The sequence below is a fragment of the Lipomyces doorenjongii genome, assembly GCF_038497915.1.
Source record: "Lipomyces doorenjongii strain NRRL Y-27504 unplaced genomic scaffold V1508scaffold_32, whole genome shotgun sequence".
NCBI lineage: Eukaryota > Fungi > Ascomycota > Lipomycetes > Lipomycetales > Lipomycetaceae > Lipomyces > Lipomyces doorenjongii.
The window spans coordinates 110991-137567 of record NW_027118099.1 but is presented as its reverse complement, the minus strand read 5'-3'; the positions used below and the strand labels follow the sequence as shown (position 1 = coordinate 137567).

The 26577-nt window shown below is 44.7% G+C and overlaps 5 protein-coding genes across 5 annotated transcripts; 2 read left to right on the top strand and 3 right to left on the bottom strand.

The window, feature by feature from the left end:
* Nucleotides 1–4933: 4933 nt before the first annotated feature.
* On the bottom strand, nucleotides 4934–5822 carry V1508DRAFT_398134 (uncharacterized protein; the record flags this gene model as incomplete). Its single annotated transcript, XM_066938192.1, has 6 exons — nucleotides 4934–5012; nucleotides 5059–5073; nucleotides 5130–5225; nucleotides 5289–5560; nucleotides 5611–5716; nucleotides 5770–5822. 6 exons carry the CDS (start codon nucleotides 5820–5822, stop codon nucleotides 4934–4936), a joined length of 621 nt encoding a protein of 206 aa, XP_066795205.1.
* A 1031-nt stretch (nucleotides 5823–6853) lies between these two features.
* V1508DRAFT_419401 (uncharacterized protein) lies at nucleotides 6854–8442 on the top strand. The gene has a single exon (XM_066940595.1). It carries the CDS (start codon nucleotides 7193–7195, stop codon nucleotides 8054–8056), a length of 864 nt encoding a protein of 287 aa, XP_066795204.1. The 5' UTR covers nucleotides 6854–7192; the 3' UTR covers nucleotides 8057–8442.
* Nucleotides 8443–11101: 2659 nt separating this feature from the next.
* On the top strand, nucleotides 11102–14795 carry V1508DRAFT_419398 (ANTH domain-containing protein). The gene is made up of 4 exons (XM_066940594.1): nucleotides 11102–11357; nucleotides 11408–11707; nucleotides 11758–12137; nucleotides 12207–14795. Exons 1-4 carry the CDS (start codon nucleotides 11237–11239, stop codon nucleotides 14625–14627), a joined length of 3222 nt encoding a protein of 1073 aa, XP_066795203.1. The 5' UTR covers nucleotides 11102–11236; the 3' UTR covers nucleotides 14628–14795.
* Nucleotides 14730–16804, bottom strand: V1508DRAFT_419397 (uncharacterized protein). Its single transcript, XM_066940593.1, has one exon. It carries the CDS (start codon nucleotides 16530–16532, stop codon nucleotides 14832–14834), a length of 1701 nt encoding a protein of 566 aa, XP_066795202.1. The 5' UTR covers nucleotides 16533–16804; the 3' UTR covers nucleotides 14730–14831.
* Nucleotides 16805–19682: 2878 nt separating this feature from the next.
* V1508DRAFT_419393 (RNA dependent RNA polymerase-domain-containing protein) lies at nucleotides 19683–25023 on the bottom strand. Its single transcript, XM_066940592.1, has 5 exons — nucleotides 23198–25023; nucleotides 22605–23146; nucleotides 20983–22552; nucleotides 20868–20936; nucleotides 19683–20813 (listed from the first exon to the last, which is right to left on the bottom strand). Exons 1-5 carry the CDS (start codon nucleotides 24801–24803, stop codon nucleotides 19774–19776), a joined length of 4827 nt encoding a protein of 1608 aa, XP_066795201.1. The 5' UTR covers nucleotides 24804–25023; the 3' UTR covers nucleotides 19683–19773.
* Between the last annotated feature and the right edge of the window lie 1554 nt (nucleotides 25024–26577).

The following is a 26577-nucleotide window of genomic DNA, read 5'->3' as shown; positions in this document are numbered from 1 at the left end:
AGTGAAGCACTCCTGATGAGTTTTGCTTTATCTAGACTTCGCCAGATAAATGACTGGCAAATGTATAGAGAGACTAGCTCTTAGGTGACTACTACCCTGAAGCCGTTGCCATTTCGACGAGTTATTATGGTGAGCAGCAGCATATTAGAGGGACATATCGTACCGTGTGATTTCCGCACAATTTTACATCGTCGCAGCCGCTGTTTTCTGACCGGGACAAAATGGTAATGAACACTTTGTCGCTAAGTGTCTGATCTGATGTACCAAGGTTTCGTAAGTGTTGGGTAGTTGGGGTCCAGCAACATGATACAGCCGGACCTCATCTGGCAGACCTGCGTCAGCTCACGTATGCATCTATTAGATGACAAACTTGGTTAGGAATTTCGAATCGACCAATGTCAGTTAAAAAAAATAAGCTATATTTATTCATAGACGCCTGGTTAATCTTTTACTTCTGTAAATTAGTGCCCGTTCTGATACTTTTGGTTCGGTGTGCGATTCCACAAATGTGGGGTATGGTGTACACTGCTACACTCATTGTTTGGCAGGGCTAGCGGTTTTCGACATCCCATTGCTGGGGTTTAGTTGGAAGACTGTCGGCAGCCGGGTCAAAGCCCCACATGACCCCCTGGATAGTAATCCATGTTTCGGACTTGTGTGTAATTCCATTTACTTCGTGTTTGCTTCTTGTGTCTTTGTATGACTCAGAGTATATAAAGCACCATCAATTCCCGTATGTACACATAATGTGAAAGTAACAAAAGCAACACGAGCAGTATCACACATAATAATTTATTCTTATGATGCATCCCCAGATCCAAAAAGTGATTACCGACACTTTTTCTTAACTATGGCAAACACCTACTTGCGCCGGGCCTCGCTAAATACCCCACAGAGGAGATATTCTAGAAGCTCTATTTCACCCATGATCATTGCCTGTAAGATTTGATTGAATACCAAGGACAATTGATAAGCGATATTACTAACAAATATGGCGGCTGGATCAAATATGCTCCAGAATCGAGAGAGTGCGAGAAAGCAACTCTGAAACCGTAATTCTGTTCGAGAAGGACAAAACCAACATTATCGAATGAATTATGCGTTCATTGCCAGTTAGTCTGGAAGTAATAGTTTTCTTCGAAAGGTCTAAATCCATTACTCATCGCTAAATATTGACTTCCAGCTCATTCTTTGCTTTAGAAGCAACTTTCTGCGACGGCGCTGTAGTGCAAATAAATTTAAAGTCTTCGACGACCCCCAATCAATACCGTTCAAGGTTTTCAAACTGAGAGTTTGCTACATATGGCCCATCAAGTTCGCTGCATCGATTATTATTGTAGCTGCTCCCATCACAGCCCGACTACGCAGTGCTATTCAATCAATTACTGAAAGATTTCAAAGGGCATTTTCGACGATGTGGTCGACAGCAGATAACCCAGTCAGAATCCAAGATGAAGATTTTTGCCTTCATCAACAAAGGATAGTAATGCAATAATTTGTATAGACCTCCCTAACGAAATGCCAGCTGTAATGGGAATTGTCGAACTTTTGCCGGATTAAGTCCGATGGGGAGGGAGGCAAAGATTGGGGTTTCATCAAGGCACCAAGAACAATGCAGTAAAGTCCAGAAGGATTAGTCGAAATTGACAGTGGATTGGCCTCTGCATTCTCCATTAAAGGCAACGGAATATCTATTTCTCTTCGATCAGTTTACTACAATCCACAGCGAGGTATCTGTAGAATGTCTAAATGTATGTTGGTCTTTAAGCGGAGAAACATGCATTGGTCTTCCGAGAGTGCGCACTGGCCGGCCTGTCACCTCTGTCTCTGTCCGGTGAACTTTTCGCGTAAGGCTTTCTAGTAAAATTCTCTTGGCTAGTCAAAAGCGCTTTATTAGCATAACAGAATTTTGTACTACTGATAGCGACGAAAATAGCTATCATAGATCTGACCTTGCAGTCCTACTAAATTACAATTGGATAAACAAATACTCCGTCACCAATAACTAGAAATCCTGCGTGTTTATCAAAAGTTTTGCGATCTTGCTTGTCGTGGATAACTTTCTCGATACTATCACTGCCTTAGTGAAACTTGGCCTGCGCTATCGCCAATGTTTACATGTTTATCCGGCATGCACTTCGACTATATACCAGAGCATTTTCCGTTGCAGTTGTCATTAGACTTGTCTCCAGTTCTGACAAGAATTTATTATGTATGGCTTAAGGTTCATATTTAATTCAGATATTAATATGAGCCCCATTAAGTCTTCACGAATGTGAGCTGTTATACAACTTATGTCTCATATTTGTGCCTGCGAAAGAGAACGATTGATTGTACAGTCAATAGGGAGGTTTACAAATGACACCTACGCTGCAAATTTACGGGCGTAAACCCCTTGGCCAAGTTCGGTCGCGTAATTTTGAATTTGGAGGTTTTGTGGTGCCGAGTAAGTTACCTTATTTTTTCCATGTAATCAGCATTGCGACATGCGACATTCTTCTGAGTATCAATAGTATCCAATCTGTATTTGCGTTCAGATCTAATTGAAGTTAAGCTGCACTGATAGTCAACGGAGGAGGCAAGTGTATAATGCGCCAACTTGGGAGGCTCGGCAAGAAAGTTTTATTGTTGACGTTTATAGGTTCAGTGTTGCCTTTTATGGCTAAGGCACACCTTAAAGCGCCTAAAGTGTGTTGCCTTTTATGGCTAAGGTAAACCTTAAAAGCGCCTAAAGTCACGGACAAACATGAGGGGGCGTGGGTAAGGGTTGGTTTGGTTATATGCCATTTCTAAAAATCGTTGCAAAATCTCCCATTTCTCGCCGCCTTCCTAGCTTCTGCAGGTTTGTAGATATATTCAGAGTCACTTGATAATGTCGTGCAGATTTGTCTATGCAGTCCTGTCCATATGAGCTGAAACTAATATTCAAATTCAACTTGTGGCCCAGGTATGTATCCGAACTCTGCTGATCGGCGCACGTCACCAACTGCCGGATACTTAGCTGACACTCGGCTGGCCGATTCGGCGTAGATCAAAACAGTTAGAGCAACAAGACTTTCAGTTGTGCAGTTTGCCGCTCTTGTCGCTTGTTAGACTCCCAGCGCCACAATATTTCCGCTAGATTTTCGGGACAGGCATAGCCACAGCGGCTGTGGTTAAGGCCGTAATAACCCGTAATTACAAAACCGCGACGAGCCATGCCATGATGTAACCTGGACCGGGCAATCAGACTATCAGACGACTACCATTTAAGCTTGAAATGCGCAGTCCGGCCTTTAATAAGATTAACAGTATCCTAGCGGTGGTAAGTCAAATTAACTAGAAGAGAAGAAACGATGCACTATCACTTGGGCTTACATGATGAGCAGCATATTAGAATGTTGGTGGAGCCCTACTGTCCTTATTCAAAAAGGATGAGGCTAGAAGCGCAACCTCTCGTGACGCAGACCCTGACGCTTACAACAGGACTTATGCGCCAATGAATTTAACGTATATCATTATACATAGTTAATTAGCCCCAAGTAGCATGTCTTATATTTAAATATCTCAGAGTTTTATAGTCTTTTCTACTTCTTACCCAAGAACTAAGTTCGTAAGTTCATTGACTACTCTTTTACGAATTTAAAACGATCCTAATTAGCATCTTGAAAAAAAGATACAAAACACTCCATACAAGGACCGCTGCCGGAGTAGTCTCTGTACCTCCAACTATCTAGGTTTTTATGTATCATTGAGGCCAGCGTAATGCCAACGCCTTCACGCACCATGATGAGCGCAGCGCCTCAATGTGCTCCCTTGTCATTATGGTCACTTTCCAAGTCCTACATGCACTATTTATGCGCGGTGTACTTATCTGTGGGCGACACTTCCCATAGTTAGACTTCGTCTTCTGAAACCGCGTAAGGTCAGGGCCAACATGAGCTAATGCTAATGGGAGTTCCTCTACCGGCAACCCTGAGCCGCTTCAGGATTAACGGTGGAATTGCTCGAGGACGAAGTTATGACTGGGCTTCAATTGGAGCTAATCGCGAATTATCTCCCATAATTAGTCACAGGGATTATTACTTGCTACACGACACTTTTACTCTGGAATCACAGAGTCTCTCCCTTAGCTTCACTAACAACCGGTAAAGATTTCATGCCAAGTAGTCACCGAATATAAATTCCTCTCAAAGTGGTCCTGTGGACTTCTATTTTCAAAATTGACTGACAAGTCCAGGGTAATAGAGTCTGCATACCGACAATATCTTAGTTTCGCGAAAATTGCAACTCTATACTCAGATGTTAAAGCCTGCACCTCATAACCTCTATGACCCAAACCATATTACTCGCACCAGAAAACGTGTTACGCTTGTCAATTCAAAGTATGAAGCGCAACACTAGTTTTCAGTTACGATGTTACAGGCTCAGTTTAGACTCCAAGGGCCACCATACGTCTAGATGGCTTAAGGCATTGCCAATGACTTTGCGTCATGCAACAAGAGGAACGGCGATGAAAGCCTCATTCCCTTTCTACGATGCTCACAGACTACAGTCTCTGCTGTACACCTAACACGGATGGGTTGTCAGGCTCACGAAACCTACAGAGTATATTATATAATATTTAACCTTTTAATTAGTTCCATGATGGTTTATAAAATACTACAATTTATGCTATGGACTAATTAAGATGACCTTCTTAATCAGTACGTGGAATTTTGTCATGAGCGGACAACGGAGCTACGGATGCAGCAATTATCAAATTTCTGTCTTCAAACTACACCTAAAATACAGACGAAGAATGGAAAGAAAAAATCATCCGCAACATGGTACGTTCTATGTAGTCAGCCACGTCATGTGTCATGCATCTTTCGACTTTGCCGGCTTTCCGAATTTTACAAAACTAAGGGTACTAGTAAACCCAGAACCGGATTTATTATCGAATTAGCGCAAACTACGAGAAATTCTCATCTCCAGCAAAGCCCAATATACATTGTAGATCGGAGGATACCTGTGAATGCAATGAGCGGCGTCTAAGAAGTCGTTAGATACGTTTGACAACTATTGATACAGTATTACCGTAATATCATCAACCTATTAAAAGTGTTACTTAGGATAAAGCACCAAGGAAAAGATGACCGTATACATACCAACAATCAAGTTGTCTCTTATTGATACCAATTGTCTTTTGCAAATCGCCTTCCTCTTCAGCTGTGAGATTAGGAAAGCGACGATGCTCATGCAGCCTGCAGCACTTAGTAAAGGTTGCGTTGCCCCAACTTGTATAGTTCTGTGAGCGTTCAACATACCAATTTCTCAATTGAAGTTTAGATGACTTCGAAATTCCCGATCTGTTAAAGCTAGTGCCTACAATTGGGTCAGGAAGAGCCAATCTCTGAGCAATGCGCGTCCGATAACGATAATGCAGCTGTCTTATGCTGATCATCAGATCAATATCGTTTTCAAACTGAGAGACATGAGAGGTAATCGCATGAATTTTAGCAACATCACGACGTATCGCTAGCGATGCGGCTTGGATTGATGGATCTAATTGCGCCGCGCATGCAGATTTCGATAATTCCTAAATAATTATATTCTGTCCTTCAGTTAACGGACATCAGGAACACTCACCTCTGCAGCTCGAATGACTAACTTGCAAGCCTGAGCAGAATTCTGGATCAAATCGCCTTCGACATCTGATAAAAGTGAAGCTATCTCGCTTTTTAATGCCAGCAATCTACTGTCGATTAGCACAATTCCATCCATTCTTTACTTCACACAATGCCTAACCTCGCAAGAGTCGTTGAATCATTCGATATTGAAATATCCGTATCGTAAACCATCAGACTACGTAAATTAAAATATTGGGAAGAGAAATTGACAGCTGTAATGACCTGATATCAGTACTTATCAATGCGGCCCCAAGTAAAGTCCGCTCACACGTAGATGCTGTGGAAGGCCATGTGGGAGCGTTTGGGGCTGTTGAGAGAGGATTAGTGGCGCGCACGGACAAGGACCAGTTGGCAAAATCGGGAATATATCGTCGAAAGTTTCAATTCATGCACCTCGATGCCCGGAGAACAGAGTTTGATAATCTCGACAACTAATCTAGTATTAGCGAAAACGAAATAGTTTAATAATAATTGTCTCTCATTATATTTGTAAATCCAAATGCCAGCCAGGCATTTTGCTGGGATCTGAGCTCAATAGTCATTGGTAATTCGGCTCGACATTGACGGAGCAAAGTGCCACTTGGTGCTCGTAATACAACAATACTTTTCCCGCAATGTCATCGAGAACTTCTGTTGCGGATAGGATTTTAGTCATTAGCCCAAAAATTGCCCGTTAAAATTGATCGTCCTCGTTTACCCAAATGACTTACTAGTGATGACCGCGCACTCGATATTAGTGCAGCTCCATAGCTTTCGTTACAACTCGGTTTCTGGAAAATGCATTTATCGGCGACATACCAGAGAACCGATATTGCTATGGCCGCATTAGACCGTAATTAACATATATATCTAGTAATCAATCCCTTTTGAAATCGTACGCTTGTAATTAGAAGATGCTTGAATCTGCTCTGCTGGGGCATTTTGAATGGGTGTATACTACATGACTTTTGTTTGCCTGTTCATAGCCAATAGATACTAACCTTTAGTTGGAGATTAACTGAGCTATTAGAACTGACGTATACGGCCTCAAAATATTTGCAGTGCTGCAATTTATTATGAACTGGGGCCATACTTTGGTACGCGGCAGCAGTGACAGCATGCGCAACAGCTGTGTTTTAAGTGGGACATTTGTTGGAGCGTAACGTAGTACTACTCAAACTCTGATCGAATGTAGCGATGAACGTACGGAGTTAGCCAGACTTTGCCGTATTAGTCAAACAGTAGCGACATCATCCATACCGATTTAGAATGTGTGCGTAGACGAGAGGGGAGAGGGGGAGGGTGGGCTGCCGTTATACTTCCATGGAAAGCCACCATATTCGTCAATTCTCGGTCACATTGCCTCCGGTTTGAGACATTTTTCGCAATCCAAGGAGATGTATCGGCCTGTCGCACTTTGTGGCCCAGTTTTGGATTCACGCAGAAACCGTACAAGGTAATATTAGCTTCGAGTTCCTGTTCTCTGCCTGTGCTCCGACTATGTCCAGCATATATATCTAGCAAGCCTGATCTATTGCCATCTAGTATCTGCAGAGATCTTCATGAAGTCTGTACCTAAACCTAGCCGTCTACCTCACTGTCGAAATGCTGCTAATCTTGCATCTCGCACTCGACAGGCAACAAAGAACTTGAACTTGAAGCCTTATTGTGGTGTACTAAAGCTTGACTGTAATCCTCGAGCCTCTGGCACGGGAACTAAGCAGTCTAATCCAAAAGCTCACATAGCGATCATGGGATTTGACAAAGGATGGCGTGCCGATTCACACGAAACTTTTACGCAAATCATCATGACCGACATGAGAAATCGGGCACCTAAGCGCATCTCCAATAAAGGTAGGAGTAACGCAGCATACACTCACATTAATGCATTTATTGGCTTCCGCACATACTATTCCAGGATACTGCCGAACATTCATCAGCGTAGACTGTCATCTTGTCTCGCGAAAACCTGGGCAACATATATCCATAAGGACTTTTGGACAAGATATACTGTGCTTTACTGTGCAGAACCAAGATCCCAATGTTTCGTGGATTGGCTTATACAGAGAGTAGTTCCGCCTGATCTACCGGCTCTAGAGGAGCTTGAACTTGTGGACACACTTCTGGAGAGAGAAAGAGGAAACTCGAAGAAGGATGCCAAAATTCCAATAGAAGTGGATTTCCTTAAGCCCACGTGGACCGAACTTCCCGATGATGGAAAGCTCGACATTCAGGATCTGCATTTAGATCCGCTATATACCGATTTATTAGTCTCTGGTAGTATTCGTTCTTTCGATTCCCCGATCAACGTCGCAGAATCATTTATTGATGAATCTCGTGACTCGGACTTCGCACTCAGTCCACTTATCGCTCCAGATAGAATGAGATTTGGAGAATCGTGGCAATCTGCCGGTATGTTTTATTGAGCAAGCTCGTCCTCTCTGCTTCTCTACTGACTAGTTAACATAATTAGTTATGTTTGATGATCGGCTTTCTCCAACGCCGCAGATGCGATGAAAAAATTAGTATATGAGACTCTCTAAATAAGGTATATAGTTAAATAGTATATATTGGACATAATGTATTCCAAGCAGCAAAGCAGAAGGCCGCAAAAATAGATTGCAGATTGAGGTTTCATATTAGATTATGTCAAGTAAGCAGAGAGAGCGAAGAAAGACTTGAGGCGGAAGAAAAGGTAAATAGCATCAAGTGATAGTCGTGTCTTAGAGAGGAAAAGTACGTTAGACGTGGGCAGCGTCAAACATTCAAGGAATTTGGGGCATGCTTTGCTGCTATATAATCAATTTGCCGGGATATCCATCAAAGGCTGATCCCTGTCAAACCTTAATACTACCTCAACGTCTCTTCACATCATGCGTCTGTTGCCAAGCCACGCAACTAACTGCAAGCCATAATAACCGATCCTGCAGTTAACATTGCTTCACATTGCCATATTGTAAGAATTCCTCGCACATTTGCGCAAATATTGCAAGTTTCGTCTGCTTGTCTCACCGACTCCAGCCCCCTATTGAACAAAACCTCAGCAGTCGCGTGACAGCTCTCCATCATAGTCATCATCTGTGTCGATCGCAGGTCAGAGAGTGATTGTGATTGCTGATTAGGCAGTAGACACAAAACCAGTTAGTGCAAAAATCAAGAACCGCTGTCACTGGTCCCGCCTACCCGACCTCCATTAAAAAAGACCTTCCAGAGAATAATCAGATTCAGGATGTACTCCGAAATTGGACTTAATGAGTGACATTGCCTTTTTTCTGACTCGCTATGAGCTCTGAATTGGCAGCGGTGTGCTGCGGCGTGTGCTAATGGATGCAACCGTCGACTGGTTGCCCACTGCACAAGCCACTGTGGCGGCGATCGCAAGGATGGACCTGCGACATCCCGCACCTTGGCAGTAATAAATAGAATCGATAGATTCATTGAAATAATGTTAGCCTTGGGCAGCAGTGAATTAAAGAAGAGAGATGGGTCCAACCGCAGACCGGCATCAGCTGGCAGAGCAGCCTTTTGTTTGAACTGTAGTAGAGTAGCCATAAGTGACAGCAGCACGTCGGCATTGACCAATAGGTGATCTTAGCATTAGATATTGTCAGTCCCACTGAATCCCAGTGGTACTAAGCCAACGATTAGTTTGCATTGCTTGACAGGATCAGCTACGATCAGACATGCGATTGATAACTGAGTCATAGATTCGTTTGAGATCGGAAAAAAGCCCGTGAGAAAGATGGAAGTAATATTGGATCGTATTTGTCAAGTAGGTTTGCGCGATGTGCAATTAGAATTATTAAAACTAAAATCCCCTATTGCAACAGCGTTGTTGTCGTACAATAACGTCCCATGCTAGTATCACTTTGACACTGATATTCGAAATGACATATTACTTGAAGCCGATATGTCTGTAGGAGATCTGCAACAACATCACTTTTAAACTCTCCCACTAAGTGAGAGACCAATCTTATGGATGAGTAAAGGTAAAGTAATCCTTCTGAGTATCATCGGTCTCAACAAATTCAAATTGCTTTTGTAGATAATCACACTTGTTTGTGTAGAGAAATTGAGCACCATCGCCCACGACTTTCGATAGGTGCTATATTGACAGTCTTTGACAATATATACTGGTTGATATTATGTTTGACAAACCTTCGGCGAACACATTGTTGGTATCAAGGAATGTTGTCACACTCACTTTGCGAGAGATCAAATTACTGGCAGATCAAGAAGATGCTCACAAAAGCGAATAAACTCATCCAATGTGACTGTGAAGATTATCAAGCTGAGTAATATATGAAGATCTTGAGTACTGCCAGGGAGCGCTGCTTAGGACCAAGGGTGTGCATACCCTATGTCAGTAAACAAACACGAACTGCATTCGTTGCCTTGAATCAGTGTGCCATGTGAATGGGTCGATAATGCCGGTTGAGCCAAGAACAAATCAGTGTTTGGTTATAGTTGAACGACTGGTAGGGCATCGACTATTATATGACAGCAACAGTAAAGTCCTCATCACATCTGACGGGAAGGGGGGAGGGAAACTAGAGATATGGCGAGATGAAAAGGAAACATCAGAAGTTATATATCTTGCGCTCTCCACATGTTTTTATACCGCTTGTTCTCTCCGCTTTTGCTATTGTTCGATTTCGGCGAGCTCAGCATTGTTCCTATTATCATCCTTGACATTGTTCGTATGTACGTAAGAACCTAATTAATGACCCTAACCACACGCACTTCACTGCTGGCACTCTGGGTAAACCCCTGCCCTGCGGCTTCTACCAATGGAATAGGGTCTGTGTGACACGTCACAATTATTAGATCACCTATCATCCAGACGGAGTTACAATTCAGTAATGACTGAGTTCTTAGCGACATGTGATAGTGTTTGTTCATCCTTGAGCTCTGCTTCATTTTGGTGCATCAATCGATTCAATTGAAGGCACCAAAGATGGCTTGTTATCTTTCTCTTTCGTTCTTGAACAGCAGCTTTGAGTGACAATCAGGTCACAAACAATATACGACTGTCATATTTTTGGGACATAACCCGCTCAGAAACAGCATGCAAATCATCGCCTGTCACCCGAAAATACACTAAGAATGCCAGTAAACATGTGGACAAGGAAAACAAAATAATAAAAACGTGCAGACCGTGGTTGATAAACTCTGGTGGCTATGCTGGTCAGAGGGGATGGAGTGGCCAGCCAGAGCTCGGGTCAGTCGACAAAAACGAAACAAAGACTATTTTGGAAGGCAGAAAGATTGTTTTGGTGAACCCCCATTAGCGAAGTGGCAGGCTTTAATGATTGCAAGAAACACTTACCCGGACTCAGAGTAACTGGTTGCTACCAAGAAAGGTAAGTCATGGGTCAGATTCCAGGCAAGCGGGCCACGCGGCATCATTTCCCTCACGGCCGGTGGTCCCGGTAAGTCCCCTAAGTCTGGAACGCACAGTCATCACCGGGATACGTCACCACATTTCACTGCTTTAGCAACTAAGCCATCAAGAAATTTACATCTCATCAATTGGCCGTGTTTATCTTAAGAACTACTTGCTATAGGATTCTTCACCCCCTTCTTATATTAGCTTTAGAGGTAAAATGTCGTTAGCGCATTCGGGACGTGGTTTCGACCTAACCAGGGCCGATGCGGATCTTGCGGTTTCCATCAAGAAAGCAACGTCAATGGAAGAGACTGCTCCTAAGCGGAAACATGTCCGCAGTATGTGATTTGTTTATGTTTTAATACTGGGTTGACTAACGATAGTGTAGGCTGCATTGTGTATACTTGGGATCATAGATCATCCGCGGCATTTTGGGCATCATTGAAGATACAGCCGGTTTTAGCGGATGAAGTGCAGACATTTAAAGCACTTATTATGGTGCATAGAGTGCTGCAAGAGGGGCATCCTAGTGCCCTTCGTGAAGCCCAAAGTCAGATAAGCTGGATCGAAACTTCTGCCAGGAGCACTCACGGAGAAGGATCCAAGGGTTACGGTCCTCTGATTCGCGAATATGTCGACTTCCTTTTGTCTAAGCTTCGTTTCCATAAGAATCATCCGGAATTTAATGGTCAGTGATGCATGATCGGATAGATTGTGTATTGGTGCTAAAAGATGCAGGTACATTTGAATACGAAGAGTACATATCTCTTAAGACAATCGACGATCCCAATGAAGGGTACGAGACAATCTCGGACCTTATGAATCTTCAGGATCAGATTAATTCCTTTCAGCGACTCATATTTTCTCATTTTCGGCACGGATCGTCTAATGAATGTCGAATTTCCTCCTTAGTGGCACTTGTGCATGAGTCGTATGGCATCTACAAGTTTGTCACGTCTATGTTGCGTGCTATGCACGCTACAACGAATTCCGACGAGGCATTAGAGCCATTGAGGATTAGATATGAGGCTCAGCACCATAGATTGGTGAAGTTCTACGATGAATGCGCCAATCTTCGTTATTTGACAAGTTTGATATCAATCCCCAAACTCCCGTTGGTAAGCAGCAACGAATCCTATCTCAACTGCGCAGTTATGATTGTGATATTTATTAACTGTCGTTATTAGGATCCTCCTGATCTATTCAAAGACGATGACGATGACGCCGCTCCGTCGTTGCCTCGCCGCCCAAATCTTGATACGTTAGACGATTCTTCACTAGCTTCCCCCGGCCCCGAATTGGTCGAATCGGCCTCCGCTTCATCTACTGACCTATATGCTCAGCAGCTGGCGGCACAACAGAGGCAATATGAAGAGGAGCAGCGTCGACTGGCCGCCCAACGCGAAGCAGAATTGTATCAGCAACAGCAGTTAGCTCTTCAACAGCAGCGAGAGTTCGAAGAGCAACAGCGCCTTGCTGCTGAGCAGCAGCACCTAGCGCAGGAGCAATTACTGCGAGATCAATTGCAGAGGCAAGCTCAAGGAAGAGTGGCAGAATTGGAACGTGATATGTTAGCCTTGAGAGGCCAATATGACCAGGACCAGTTAATGCTCGAAAGATACGATGGTCGAGTTAAAGCTCTGGAAAATGAAATTCAGCAGCTGACTTCGAATACGTCACAACAACTGGCTTCGAAAGACGACCAGATCAAATCTTTGCAAGAGCAACTAGCGGCTTGGAAATCAAAATATGATGCCTTAGCTAAACTCTACTCTCAACTAAGATCGGAACATATTGATTTGATGGCAAAGTATAAGGCTATACAGGCCAAGGCAGCTTCCGCACAGGAAGCAATTGATAAGAAGGAAAAGCTAGAGAAGGAGCTAAAGGCCAAGAATATCGATTTAGCGGACTTGATTCGTGAACGTGACAGGGCTAAACTTGAGCTTGACCGAGTCCGGGGTGGTCAAAATGACGAGGTCGGAAAGCTACAGAGAAAATTAGACGATGCAGAACAGCGACTTGATAATTCAGAGAGGCAGAAAGGAACGGAACTGTCCTCCATCTTGGCTCGGCATAACCGTGAGATTGAAGAGCTTGAGCAGCAGCTACATGCCAAGCAGCGAGCTCTGGAAGATATCTCCGAGCGAGTCAAAGGATTCGATGGCGAGGCAGAGCGACTCCTGAGAGAAAAAGAAGAAGAGCTAGAGGTTTACAAAACTGGATTGGATGAGGCTTTACTCCGCTTGAACGACATGAGTTTAAACCAAAAAGATGCCGACGCGGCAATCGACGGCCAGATTGACGGAATCTTAATAGGGCATGTTGGAAAACTTAATTCGATTATTGACGCTGTCTTGCAGTCGTCTGCACAACGAGTAGCCGATGCTATTTACGAGCTAGACTCCCCTATGCAAGCTGGTAATCAGAACTCCTCCCCTAATTATCTCCTTTCGATGGTCGAGAAGGGCTCTGCGACTGCTACAGACTTCGCTACAGCGTTTAACAATTTCATAGCTGATGGACCAAACGGCGACCATGCGGAGATAATTAAGACATCTGCAATATTCTCAGGCGCTATGGCGGATATTCTCATCAACTCTAAGGGACTCACACGAATTGCTAATGATGAAAAGCGCGCAGACATGATAATTAATGTTGCCAGAGAGAGTGCTCTAGCTGCGGAGAAGTTTTTCACCAGTCTATTTTCTGAAAAGCTGGAGCCGTTATCGACAGATCAGAGGACAGACCGTGTGATATCAAACAATTTGGACGTCCAGCGGCAATTACAACGACTTAGCAAATTGGCGGAGACGTTCGCACCTCCTAAGAACCGTGGGCTAACTTCATCGGGCCTTTTTGCGAATGGAGGAGATATTGGCGAGGTCGTGGATCGTGAGATGCATAATGCCGCGGAAGCAATTGCGAAAGCAGTTGCCCGTCTTAACCAGCTTATGCAGAAGCCGAAGAATCCAGGATTGTCATCATTTGACTTAAAAATTCATGATGCGATTTTGGCTGCTGCTATAGCAGTCACCAATGCTGTTGCTGCTCTCATTAAAGCTGCTACAGAATCGCAGCAAGAGATCGTCGCACAAGGCCGCGGTTCTAGTACGCGTACTGCCTTCTACAAAAAGCATAACAGATGGACCGAAGGACTAATATCGGCAGCGAAAGCGGTTGCCACATCAACAAATGTTCTTATCGAAACAGCTGACGGTGTAATTGGCGGAAATAATTCACTGGAGCAGCTAATTGTTGCTTCAAATGACGTTGCAGCGTCAACTGCACAGCTGGTCGCAGCATCGCGTGTCAAGGCATCATTCATGTCTAAGACGCAAGATAAGCTTGAAGGGGCCAGTAAAGCTGTCAACTCTGCGTGTCGTGCTCTGGTTTCTCAAGTTCAAGCGATTCTGCAACAGCGAGGCTTGAGTGACGCTGATGAGTTTGGCGAAAATGTCGATTATAGTAAGCTCTCTGCTCATGAATTCAAGCGGCGTGAGATGGAGCAACAAGTCGAAATTTTGAAGCTGGAGAACGAGTTAGCGGGTGCACGGAAGATGTTAGGTGAGATAAGGAAGGTGAGTTACAGACAGGATCTCGAATGATATGACTAGGTATTTGTTAGTCGCGAGTATATATGTAATACTTGTGAGCGTACTCCAGCTCGTTAATCTGTGTTTGAGTGACTTTGGCGTATTTTGTCGAATGTAGAATTAATTTCTTTGGACAATGTAAGCATTCTGGATGGTTAGAATAGGAAGTCATGACATAAACTCTGTATTGCATCCGTCAACCTCCATCACGATCCTTTAATTACAGAGTTCTAAGCCGTAATTATTGCCTGCCCAAGTATTAAACCCACTTTTGAAAGATTGTTCAAGATCGTCATATCCGCTAGCTTCAATTACCATATCCTGTAATCCGTTCACGGATCCCATTAGCTGCTGTACAAGAGATGGAGTAGTCGTGACAACTCTCTCTGACAGATTTGTGTTCACTTCATCCATTCCCAAATCACTCGAACCACCAATTGCATTAAAAGAATAGGAAGCTCTTCTCCGTTGCAAGTTTGGTAGACGTGACTCAGTATTGGATGGACGCGCGCCAGACGTTTGTACGTCATCAGTGCAATTATACTGCTCCTCTGTATCACAATAATCCTCCAGGATTCTCCCCCTAGGACGATTTTGGAAGTTTAGCTCTTCAGGAGATGAAGAAAGTGAAATATGTTCCACGCATTTGTAGTCAGGAGATGGAGTTGAACTGGCATCCGACCAGCCGTAAGGATTAATTGTTACCCAAACGTCATCAAATGTGGCCGGTAATATGGACTCTGCTGTCGGTATTCCCAGAGTAAATATTGAGGGCGAACTGGATGTCGCTGTATGCAATCCAGTTTCGAGCGAGTAAGAGTCTTGTAGATCGCCTTGCTTTCTTAGTTTTGGCCTGTCCGTGCTCGGCAAAATGAACCGTAGCGGCTGACAGATTGCAGATAACTTTGCAGGTTTATGGGACCTTGAGAGTGTTGAGCCTGAGGACGGAATTCTTGGTGATCTGATTTTCTTCTTCTGTGGGCAATATTTGTAATCTGGGTGGAGCTCTCTATGTAAGGACGACTCCTGCTTTGCTAGGTTCGTAAACGCATCTCTCACAATCTGGCTCTCGGTGCGCCAAAATTGTCCGATAATTACAGAAACGGATTGATGGTTTATTCGCTCAAGATCGCCCAGCACGGATGACTCATATTTGACCATGCAGCTGATTTCGTCCTGACAAGTTTCTGGTGAACTTGCGTGGAATAGATACGTTTGAACGCGTCTGTATATCATAAACGAATTAAGCGGACGTTTAACGTGGCCTTTGGGTCGTCCTCGATTCCGCTGTTTCCCCACAGGAGTCAAGTACTTCAAGTTAAACCCTTTGCTTAGGATTTCGGCTCTCCGGACATACACGGCTGCCATTTCGTGGAATATAGTCGTCGGGATATTCTTCGGCATGATAGCATCGACAATTACCGCTTTCCGGCGAGCTGTCATCGGAGATAGCGGAATATCTAGAGCTGCACGGACGATAGAGATAACCGAGGGTGATAGCACTGACCCTGACAAATCGTCGGAAACAAACGGTGAGTGAATGGGTTTGGTCGCAGTAGACGATCCGTTCTCTTCTATATCATCCAAGTCACGTAATCCATTAGCAAAAGACGTTCTAGATTCACATTCATAATATCCGGACTCAGTATAACGCGATCTGTCTGTCTTCTTCTGAGCACTCGACGTTGGTAATGGACGTGGCAATGGAGACAAAGTTGAATCAGCGTCACGGTTGCTTGACAGAGGATCAGGCCGATTATCGAAATATTCGTTCAGAGACGGTGACTTCATGGCTTCGTGTAGAAAAGAAGCGTTGAGCTCGATGATATTCAGTTCTAGGAGACCTTCGTCGAGTCCTGGACACTTATGTGCGATCACTGGATAAGGAGTTCGAATACGCGCACGACAGGAGCACATGGTTGCCAAGCGAGAGAGCTTAACGGTCACATTAATTTGTGGCTGGTGTCTCAAATACGTTGGTGGGCATGTGTATATAGCGTATGCCGTTAGTCATTCATGATCGCTGGGCATGTTCCTCTCTGCGACATACGGCTTTTGCACGGAGAATCGAAACTACTTTCAATCGAATAAGTCTCACTAGTGATTCGCAGCATCCGGGACACGAAACAAGATCGGAGAATAGAGAGTCGACAATCACGAGAGCGGCCCGATATCGCGCAACTTTTGAGTCAAGCTTAGCGAAGAGCAAGACACCATCGAAGGCACGAAGCTGCAGAAGGCACATGCGCGCTACTGCGCACGTGGAGCCACGCGAGATCGATCCGAAAGTCTGTCTCAAATCTAAGTAAATTACAGCATGAGCACATTTCAGCATGGTTAGCTAATAATCTTCGGAGTTGTGCAGTAACAATCTTTAAAAGGTTCCCCTTTTAGTATCCAGAGGGAATCAATGTCGACACGACGAGAACATGCGCAGCAAATGCAGACAAATATACGACTATCAAGCGAAAACGCGCCCACTCACAGTCAAGTTCCCCTATTTCCCTCAAATCTTAACTAGTTTGTTTTACCTGTAAGATTACCAACAACCCTAATGTTAGACTTCTTCCTATGCAAAAATTTTGATGGCCGGAAGTTGCCGCCGATGATGGGCCGGTACGGTGGTACATGTGGGTCCTTTCTGCCGTTGATGAGCCTCTCACGTGTACAGAACGTGGAGCCCATTGAAGCGCCGTGCAGAATTTCCGTTATATGTTATCGCGCACGCGGCTATTCCTATCTCAGAACATAAAAAGGTGGCCGGCCATGCGGGGCTTTTGGCAGATGACGATCGCGACCCTCCTGAAACATAGCTTCGGTTAATTTAATCTCACGAAGTCAAAACTACAGAGATCTTGGATCATCTCCGAAGCGAAGCACATGTCACATTATATTAAATGACAGCGTCCTTTATACAGATGCAATACCGATTTTCAAGAAAAAATTAATTTGACTTAAAGTTATTGCGATTATTCCCCAGGGGTAGAGATATTTGGGACGGGAGCGAAGCTGAGGTGTCCAAACCAGACGAATTAGACCAACATACACGGTCGCTATAACTTAATGGAAACATGGCCTACAAGGAATAGTTTCATCTGATTACGATTGTATTGCAGCCGAGAAGAAAGTATTGTGTACATACTGTTTTGAGCTTGTGGGGTTTGCTAACTGCAGAGACAGTGTTGCGACTGAGGCTCTAGGAACGCCGGACTGCCTTCTGAATTTTCCATTTTCGAGTCGCCGTCGTCTTCAGAATCATATTCTTCCCCCCTCAGTAACCTCTACTGTTGATGGGAAGAAGCTGTACAAAGCAAATGGAAGTTTACATTTCCGACGACGGTCAGAGTTGTAAATATCAGATCACGTGCTGTGATGACGCATAATGCATTCTGACTGCAGTTAGCGATCCGACAAAAAGCGCAGGGTATGTTGGGCACAGTTATGTTTGCCTTGAAGGAAATTGTGTCTGCCGCATTGGCTGCCCATAGCACTGCCATGGTAACACTCGTTGACATCCACAAACTGGAGGCAGAAGCTACTCTCAAAGAGAAAGAGATTCAGTTGAGAGCGATTGATTTAAAGCTGAGAAAATGCGAGAAAATGCAAGAAAATGTGCTGAAATACTCCGTCTAGAGCTGGCAATGTTGGCGGCAAAGAAGAAACAACAAAAATGATGCCATGCGAAACTAGTTGATTATATCGTTGAGTATATACTTCGTGCGCATGTAGGATGGCAAGCTTAGACTCTGCCGCTAAGCCTTTCCTTGTTCGAGCACTATTGGCGGTTAGCACATCTCTTGTTTCCTGCTCTGGCTCTTCGAATTCATCGGTTCTAGCTTTCCAGGCTATAAGAAAATCTATATGATCAAGCCCGATGCGCAACTTCTTAAGACATTGAAACCTTCCCTTGAGGTACCCATCGCAGTGCTCAAAGCATATGCGAATCTGGGACAAGACTAGGTCGTAGTAGGCGTTGTCAACGCTTTCCGTCTCAGGCATTTGGAAGGCGGGGAGAGCCACTTATACAACGGATAACTCAGCTGTGCTCATCACATCTCATTATCCTGCAATAGAGTATTTCGTTCGTTGAACAGTAGTATCTTCTTGAAACAGCAACTGTCAGGTCTAGAGATCCAGGAGTCTTGTCGTCGGGATTGCAGACAAGCTTAATGTGATTGTCAGTGTGGTCAAGGCAAGAGTAGGCTGACATATTCTTGAGACACCTGAACATTGAAGGAATAATTTGACTTGCGATCTAAAACATTGGCGCCGTAATACTGCAGTCCGACGAAGATGGAGACCAATGTGACATCAGTCACGCACCAGCTATCTCTCCAGTCAGCGCAAGACATGTCCTCAACCCAGTGCTTATATTGGTCATTTACCGCAGGCGAGGCCACAAATGGTGCATTCAAGATCAACTTGGAATATAGCTAGGAGTGTTCACTTTGTGATGCACTCGACTGTGCCAAACCTACAGCCCGAGGACTCTACGTCTTCCATCGGAGAGCCATTGCCATAATGAATTAACCGATACGACACAATGGCAAGACGGGTCTCAACTGATTTGACCTTGCGTGCAATTAATGTAGAGAAGATAGGTGGCCCCCTCAAATCCTAACAAAAGTTCCAAATGTTTCGGTCGCAATCTTTGGAGTTCGATCATGGTAGTAAATTATTAGGCGTCAAGATTCCTAAACTTCCCGGCCTTGGTTCTCTATTGTTCACATACCTAGCATCTTGAAGCATTTCAATCATTAATACGATAGCACCTGAAGTATTAGTCCGTAATCCAATGTTAAAAGGATGTATTGGCCTTCGTCGTTACCAATATCATCCTCGCCATAGTAGGCTTGCTTCCACCATTAGAACATTCATCTCCAAAGATACGCCAAGAATTGGCCTTAGTCAACCTTTACTGGGTTTTGGTAGACGTGACATATCTATGAAGGTCAGTTATAAACAGACTTGCGGAAATATAATACTGGCTATAAGGGCCCAGTGAAGAAATCGAATGGAAAGAGTAAGACTGGCCATTGTTGTTCTATGTTTTAGGCAAGCTCGGCAAGCAGTTGTCATCGACTATATCTATCCCTAACCCACTACACTAAAAATCACGTCATGAACCTAATGGAATACTGCAACGCCGCCTTTTCATTTATCTAACCGTGCCTTTTCCCCTTAGCTCTCCCAAAAACTTGTATCGTTCTCCGGAATCTCCAGCTTTATCGCGATCTACGACGCCAAATAACTCCTCAATCGAATCCGCTGTAAGCTCCGGGGGTACCTTGAGCGCTGCAAGATGTACTTCCGTAACCCTCGCGGACGACGCCTTGGCCACGCCACTGGCGATGGACAACGACGCCGAGTTGGATCGTGACGAAGGCGGCTCCAATGGTCCGGTGCCAGATCCCCCTGCTGCATTTTTCATCATGCTCGTAGTGTTTAACTTGTTTCTGTTCTTGCGCGTAACAGATGTGATATCGATCATGTTCGTCTGCGCCACTGTCTGAATTGGCTCGAGAGCGAGAAGATTCGAGACATTTGTGGCCTTGCCTGAGTCCGCACTCATTCCACTTGCGATGCTCACACTCCGAGCGACTGCACATAACACATTACGGAAAATCCAGGGAAATGATACAAATACGGTGTTCCCAATATTGTCCTCTCCTCCACCATTCGAATCATCGTCATTCTCCTCGTCTTCGCCTGCTCTCTGCTCCGGCGAAGGCTCATCGTCCAGCTGCAACAAATTGATCTCCGGCGTCTGAGCTTCCCGCTCGAGTCTGCGCCTCTGGCGTTCCGCCTTGCTTCGCTGCTTTACCGCCTTCAATTCCTCCAAGCACATCGAGTATGCTGTAACCACAAACGTGCGCAGTCGCAGCTCTCGCTCCTTAGACGAAAGCGTAGCGTCGTTGTACCCAATCGCGCTGTAAATTTTCTTCTTAATCATATCTGAAATAGCTGTAAACTGTTGAGTGACTTCTTCCCAATATTTGTAATCTTTATTATGTCCTGCAGAGTCATATTTCAGCACATATGCCGTGAAGACCTCAAACTCTGACTCGATTCCGCGTTGCTGCATCATCCGGAACACATTGTAATCATAATCGCGTTTGATAGCGCACACCAGATCTCGGAGCTCTTTATCAGCGCTGACATATTCGGAGTCCAAGAGCCGTGAATCGAAGTTTTCGTCTACAACGGTCGGTCAGCTTCCTTGTCCTCAACAACCGAAAACAAGATACGTACCTATCTCCGGCTTGAAAATCAGTTCCTGGACTGCATCATACAGCTTTCCCAGGATCTTATACGAGCGTCCTGCCTTCCGTCAGCTGAGTCTCAATATCAGCCACGCACTACTTACGCATACGTCCACGCTTTCTCTCCATGTAATGAGGATACTCCGTTGCCCTCAGCCGTTTGGGGATTCTCGCCGGGACACCAGTCTTTGCAAAATCTACAGCCATAGAATGCAATTGCGCGAGATCCAAGCATACTGGATCCATCACACCATACGGCGACGCGTCCTGGATCGCAAGATGACTCAACGCGATCACCCCAAGCTGATCGTTCCTCATGTAATCGATCATAAACTGACGTCGATCGTCCACAGTGACTTCACCATCGCCTTCTTTCACACGCGATGCCGGCGCAGTATAGTCCATTGGCTGGTAGTTCACAATCTGCGGGATCAACTGTCTGTCCCATATGATAGTATAATCATCGCCATCGAGATCACCACCAGAAGCCATGTTAGCGACATCTCGAGTACCATTGACAGGCAACACTACGACGTCGAATAAGTGCCGGAGCTCAGTTTTATCAACCGCATGAACAACCCGAATATCACCAGGATGCAGAGAGGGATTCCGAGCAAGAACGCATATTCCCGTAATAACCGTTTTCGTATGTCCAGTGGTGTCATGCGGATCAGTGATCTGAACGAAAACTTCCGGTAATTCGTCGATATGCAATAGGTGATTGTCTTTCGTCTGATCTTCATCCGCAGACAGCGTATGACCTTTCAAAATCCCGTACTCATCACAAACACCCATTAAGAATGCACCATTCTCGATCCAGATACGCGCCTTCTGCTTAAGCATGCGAATTGAATACGACCGATACAGCTGCAGAACATTCTCCACGAACGTGTCCGATTTCATGAACCCAGCTCGAATCATCTCGGCAAGCGCGAAATTCATGCCATTTTCGTCTCCATTTTTGGTCAGCAAGTATAGTGCAGAATCCGCGTCGTTCGTCACTCGATTCAAATAACCCAGCATATTACCCTGGCGAAGAAGGAATACCTCGTCAGGCACACCAAGCGTCGATAACACGGCTATGATTTGCCTGTTCAGACGAGATGAGGCTATGCTTGAACATCGCACAATCTCTAGTGTCAAATGAGTTGATTCAAATTTCAGCTGAGATTCTCGTAACTGGACCTTAAATCCAGGAATATCCGGCCACAATGCCAACATGCCTTTATAACCACCCAGCCTGAATTGCACAGCCGCAGGACTCGTCGGTTGCTGCAAAATCTCAGACGCAATAATCTGCGCGACACCAGGTGACATTTTGCCAATACCGTCCGTGAAACAGAAACCGTTCCTCTTGATATCCGGAATCAACTCGATCTCAGGCTTCGTAGTCCGCAGCGCACGTGTGGTTGAAAAGCATTGTCCCAGCCGAGCAGCGTTCTTGGCTATATTCTTTATGTCACTGAACCGACCCATCCAGTCCCGGATATCATCAACCGTTACGAATCCATCCGCAGCATAGAACCATGCTCCGTGGTCGCGAATCTGGGAATTACCAGACGCTAAATATTCGTAGTGGCGATCTCCAATCTGGAAGCCGTATTTTAAGGCTCGATACACCCGATCATAAAGATTCGCACTTGCGTCGATATCGTTTGCGCCTCCGAGCTTGCCCTAAATAGTCGTGAGCCAGAGTAGCACAGACACCTAGCGATCAGACACGTACCCAAGCGTATTCGTCACTAAACTGGACACGAATGAACCGATCTGAGAGGTGCACGTATTGTCGAATAACACGATTTGTGATGTCCACCATTGGCGTCGACAGAATGATCGACGTGGGCGTAATCTGTGCCTTCCGCATTGGTGAACAATAACTCGGATACTCTTCAATCAGATTACTTCTCCGACTGATATTAAATATCGACATGGGATCCCACACTCTCTTCTGATCATCCGCCACTTTCTCCAACATACCGACCGCTTGATCTTCTGGTAACTTGCTCAGCCGAGTAATAAATTCGTTCGTCAGAGCAGCCTCGTGAAGCCAATTATGACTGATGCACACTTCCAGTTGGTACCTGACTGTGAATGGCAACGCAGTATAGTCGAGCCAATGCCAAACTCTTGTGCAAGGTGCATTTGCCACTTTCAGAGGCTCACGTTTCATTTGAATGCTGGACGATCTCAAGAATTTGAACAAATTGTCGAGTCTTTCTGCGTCATATTTGTTAAGCGTGAAATCCATCATGTAAGCGGTCCAGTGTGCTACAGCTGTTAGTTACAATACATATAAATAATCATCAAAGGTCAAGGTACCAGGATCAATGATGTCACCGTCCGTGTGAGTGCTCAACGGCGTGGTCTTGATTTCTTGATACATTGGATCAAGTGGAATAGATGTGACCCGTGACCAACAATAATTTTCCACGAAATATCGCGTCTCAGGCCCGTCCATCGTCAAAATCTTCTTAATATTGTCATCGCGCTTGTACATTTGCGGCGCACCGTCAATTTCAAACGACATCTTTCTGGCAAAGTTTCCCATCGTCGGATTCGCGCCCTTGGAATACCGCAAGTCACAGAGCTGCTCAAATTTGACTTCAATAGAGTATGTGTGGTATCTTCGGTATACCTTCTTCACTTTGTCGGGCTCATCCGTGTCGATCAATGACTGTTGCTTCGATGTCAAGGAGACAACCTGAAAGACGACTTTAAATGCTTTTCTGTCGAGATTAATCTCGAGCGAGACATTCGCCGTCTGGTGGCTCTTGAATCGCACATTCAGCACGTCCTGGTGTTCTAGAAATCCGATTGATAACGCGCGAACTGAGAATGTCTGAATATAGAGACAATACAGGTGCCGATTACTAGGCGAAGAAACGTAAAATGTATCTCTTGGTACCTCCAGTTGAGCTGTCAATATTGCACCATCCTTGACATAAAATGGGCGACCATAAGTCCAGAAGTCTACGAGAGGCGCCGGTCGGAAACCCACACGGGCGAAACCTTTTACACGCTTGGGACTTTCCGGCAGATCAATCAAGCAAATCTTACCCAGATTCAGTTCTCGTAACACGGTGTACAGCTTCAGCAGTGTCCATTCCACAGGAATTCCCATAATTCTGACCCGCACATCCGGCCACGAAGGCCAGTCGCCGCGCGGAAGTGGTGGACCACTTACAACAGGCGTCCGCGGCCTTTCTGCAGCCTCAAGATCAATCACAACAGTGTCATTCGGTAATGCGAATCGAACATACACCGCTTTCGCGGGATGCCAATAAAAGTCGTAATCTGTGTATGTTTCAACCGCAGGGACCGCCGGCGACTTTTGTTGATCTGAAACAACGGTCGCGATATCGTGATCCGACAGCTCACCCAAAGACGAGTCTGTGTGAAGGTCATCTTTCAAGAGCGCGATGTCGCTCAATGGTGATGCACTACCTGTCGAAGACTTTCTCGAAGAGTGAGCCTCGGTGGGCGGCAGCGAGGAGTCATTCCGAAGAGACGACAGATCAGTTCCGGATCCTTTAATCGAACCCAACTCGGAAGGCTTAGCAAATATCTGTGGATGAGTACAAGTAGACTCAGATTTCATCGACGCCGGGATGGATTTCTGGGCATGGACTGGAGGACTCAGGATCGTGCTTTCTTGCTCATGTAGGCATTCCAACGGCACAATCTTCCCACTCGCCGTGATCACCTCGTTCGTCGCATCCTTGTAAATCAGCGTTTCCTTCGGAACCTGCAATGTATCTGCACCTGCGGCAAATCGAATATGCGCAGGAGAGGTGACGTTGACAGGAACCTTCAGCTTGATCGGTACGATATTGTGATAATTGAGGTGGATATACGACGGTGTCGGGTGGTAGGGCCCTCCGGAAGCGATGAATGACGATCTTCGAGACCCTCTAGATCTTGGCATAGTCTAATACTACCAGTCTATTCTCGATAGATACAGATTGCCCAAGATACACACCTATCTGCTAGGTTCATACCTCAACGCTTCAAACAAGCAGCCATTGTTCAACGTGTAAATCTTGATACCCTTGGCTTCGTTCGGGACGAACTCACGAATGCAGCTTAGGATTCGATGTTGTTATGAGAACACGCCGAATGCCGACAGGAAAAATCGATAATCATTCTCCTGACCGTGTGGCTCAACACGTCTCGCGACCAAGCACCGCGTATACGACCTTCTAACAGATACTGTTCCATTTAGTGCACAAACGCATATCTCTAGCCGCATTATGCCAAAATCAATTTACGAGTTCCATTTTAAGTTTACATTGGTGCTTTAAAAGTGAAATACTACTTATTTACTAAAAACTACGCTGCTATGCCGCAAATAGCAGCGCTAAGTGGCATGGATATGAACTTGAATACGCAGGTATGATAGCCTTGTCATGCTTCATGTGTCTATTAAATCAGCTTATAGAGCCAAATATCGGGTCGCAAACCTTTGGTGTAATTTTATGAAAAGATGCATTAAATAATCTTAATAGCATTTTGCCATATCGTAGTGTGAGACTCGTTACGCAGCAGTCGACGGGACAGTACAAGTCGCAGCAAAGCGGCAGAAAAGCACCATGAGATTCGAAAGAGTCTGCGCATCCGTAGAATCAGACGACCCAGCTATTGAGCATTAAATCCGATTGATTTCGTCATGAGTTTTCGAGATTATTAGCTAAATAAATATGTTAACACTGTAGCTATGATCATTTTGCTCTTTAACAACCAGACACCCATATATTTATCTCTGAATTATGGGAACTAAGTCTAACCCCATGCCGATGGCTTCGACTAACTTTGGTGTGACATGACAATCATCCCCATCAAGCGCACGGCAGTCCAACAAAATTGAGCGTCATAGAATAAAAGAGTCAAATAAATTCTGTACTTAAAATTTGCAGGATAGATTTTACACCCGAGCTCATTGCGTCATCAACAGCGTCGCTGGCAGGCCCGTGGGGGATGTCGTATGATACGTTATCAGATCATAAGGTATGGTGCATCCATGTTAGTCCCGAAATTGTAACTACTCCCACAACAAGATTTTATTACGGTAACAGAATCATACATAGTCCCTTAAAAACGTAAATAACCGCATAGGCGCTTTACTGTAAGTCGTTTGCACCAAATTTTTATTTGAAAATATTAATAATTGAGGATCCTCTACCACGAAGAAAATTGGGGGTACGAGGGTCCTTAAATATGGGACAACCGAATTATGAAACACAGGGTTTTAGGGTTTTTAAAGGGTAAGGGTTTGTTTACCTAAAATGGTTAGTGTATTATTATTGAAGCTAGTTTGCTTTAGACAAAACGCGTATCTGACACGTCAACTACAACGCACTTTCTCGATAAATACAATTGCACTAAATCCCACCAGTCAGTTAGAAAATATCAATGGGACGAAGATCGAAGAGGTCACATAATGGAGAAGCGAATGCGAAGGGTGAGGAATTGATTTTGGGTCTTGAAATATGCATTGTTTTCTTAATACTTAACGGATGATATATACGTCCAAAATTATATTCAAATATGCCGTGTATTTACACCAATATGTGAGATTTATGCAGTCAAAATTATGAAACAAAAATAGAGTTTTTTGGGACTAAACTGGATGCACCATACAACCTTATTTAACTGCGGCGGCAGTAAACGGAGACTCGCCAGCCAAGTGCGGTATACTGCAA

Excerpts from the sequence above, each read along its gene's own strand:
- V1508DRAFT_419401 (XM_066940595.1), top strand. The coding sequence starts at position 7,193 with ATGAAGTCTGTACCTAAACCTAGCCGTCTACCTCACTGTCGAAATGCT.
- V1508DRAFT_419398 (XM_066940594.1), top strand. The coding sequence starts at position 11,237 with ATGTCGTTAGCGCATTCGGGACGTGGTTTCGACCTAACCAGGGCCGAT. Across the intron at positions 11,358-11,407 it reads TAAGCGGAAACATGTCCGCA|GCTGCATTGTGTATACTTGG; the intron begins GTATGTGATTTG and ends ACGATAGTGTAG. Across the intron at positions 12,138-12,206 it reads CAATCCCCAAACTCCCGTTG|GATCCTCCTGATCTATTCAA; the intron begins GTAAGCAGCAAC and ends TGTCGTTATTAG.
- V1508DRAFT_419397 (XM_066940593.1), bottom strand. The coding sequence starts at position 16,532 with ATGTGCTCCTGTCGTGCGCGTATTCGAACTCCTTATCCAGTGATCGCA.
- V1508DRAFT_419393 (XM_066940592.1), bottom strand. The coding sequence starts at position 24,803 with ATGCCAAGATCTAGAGGGTCTCGAAGATCGTCATTCATCGCTTCCGGA. Across the intron at positions 23,147-23,197 it reads CGGTGACATCATTGATCCTG|CACACTGGACCGCTTACATG; the intron begins GTACCTTGACCT and ends TAACAGCTGTAG. Across the intron at positions 20,937-20,982 it reads GAGAAAGCGTGGACGTATGC|GACGCTCGTATAAGATCCTG; the intron begins GTAAGTAGTGCG and ends GACGGAAGGCAG.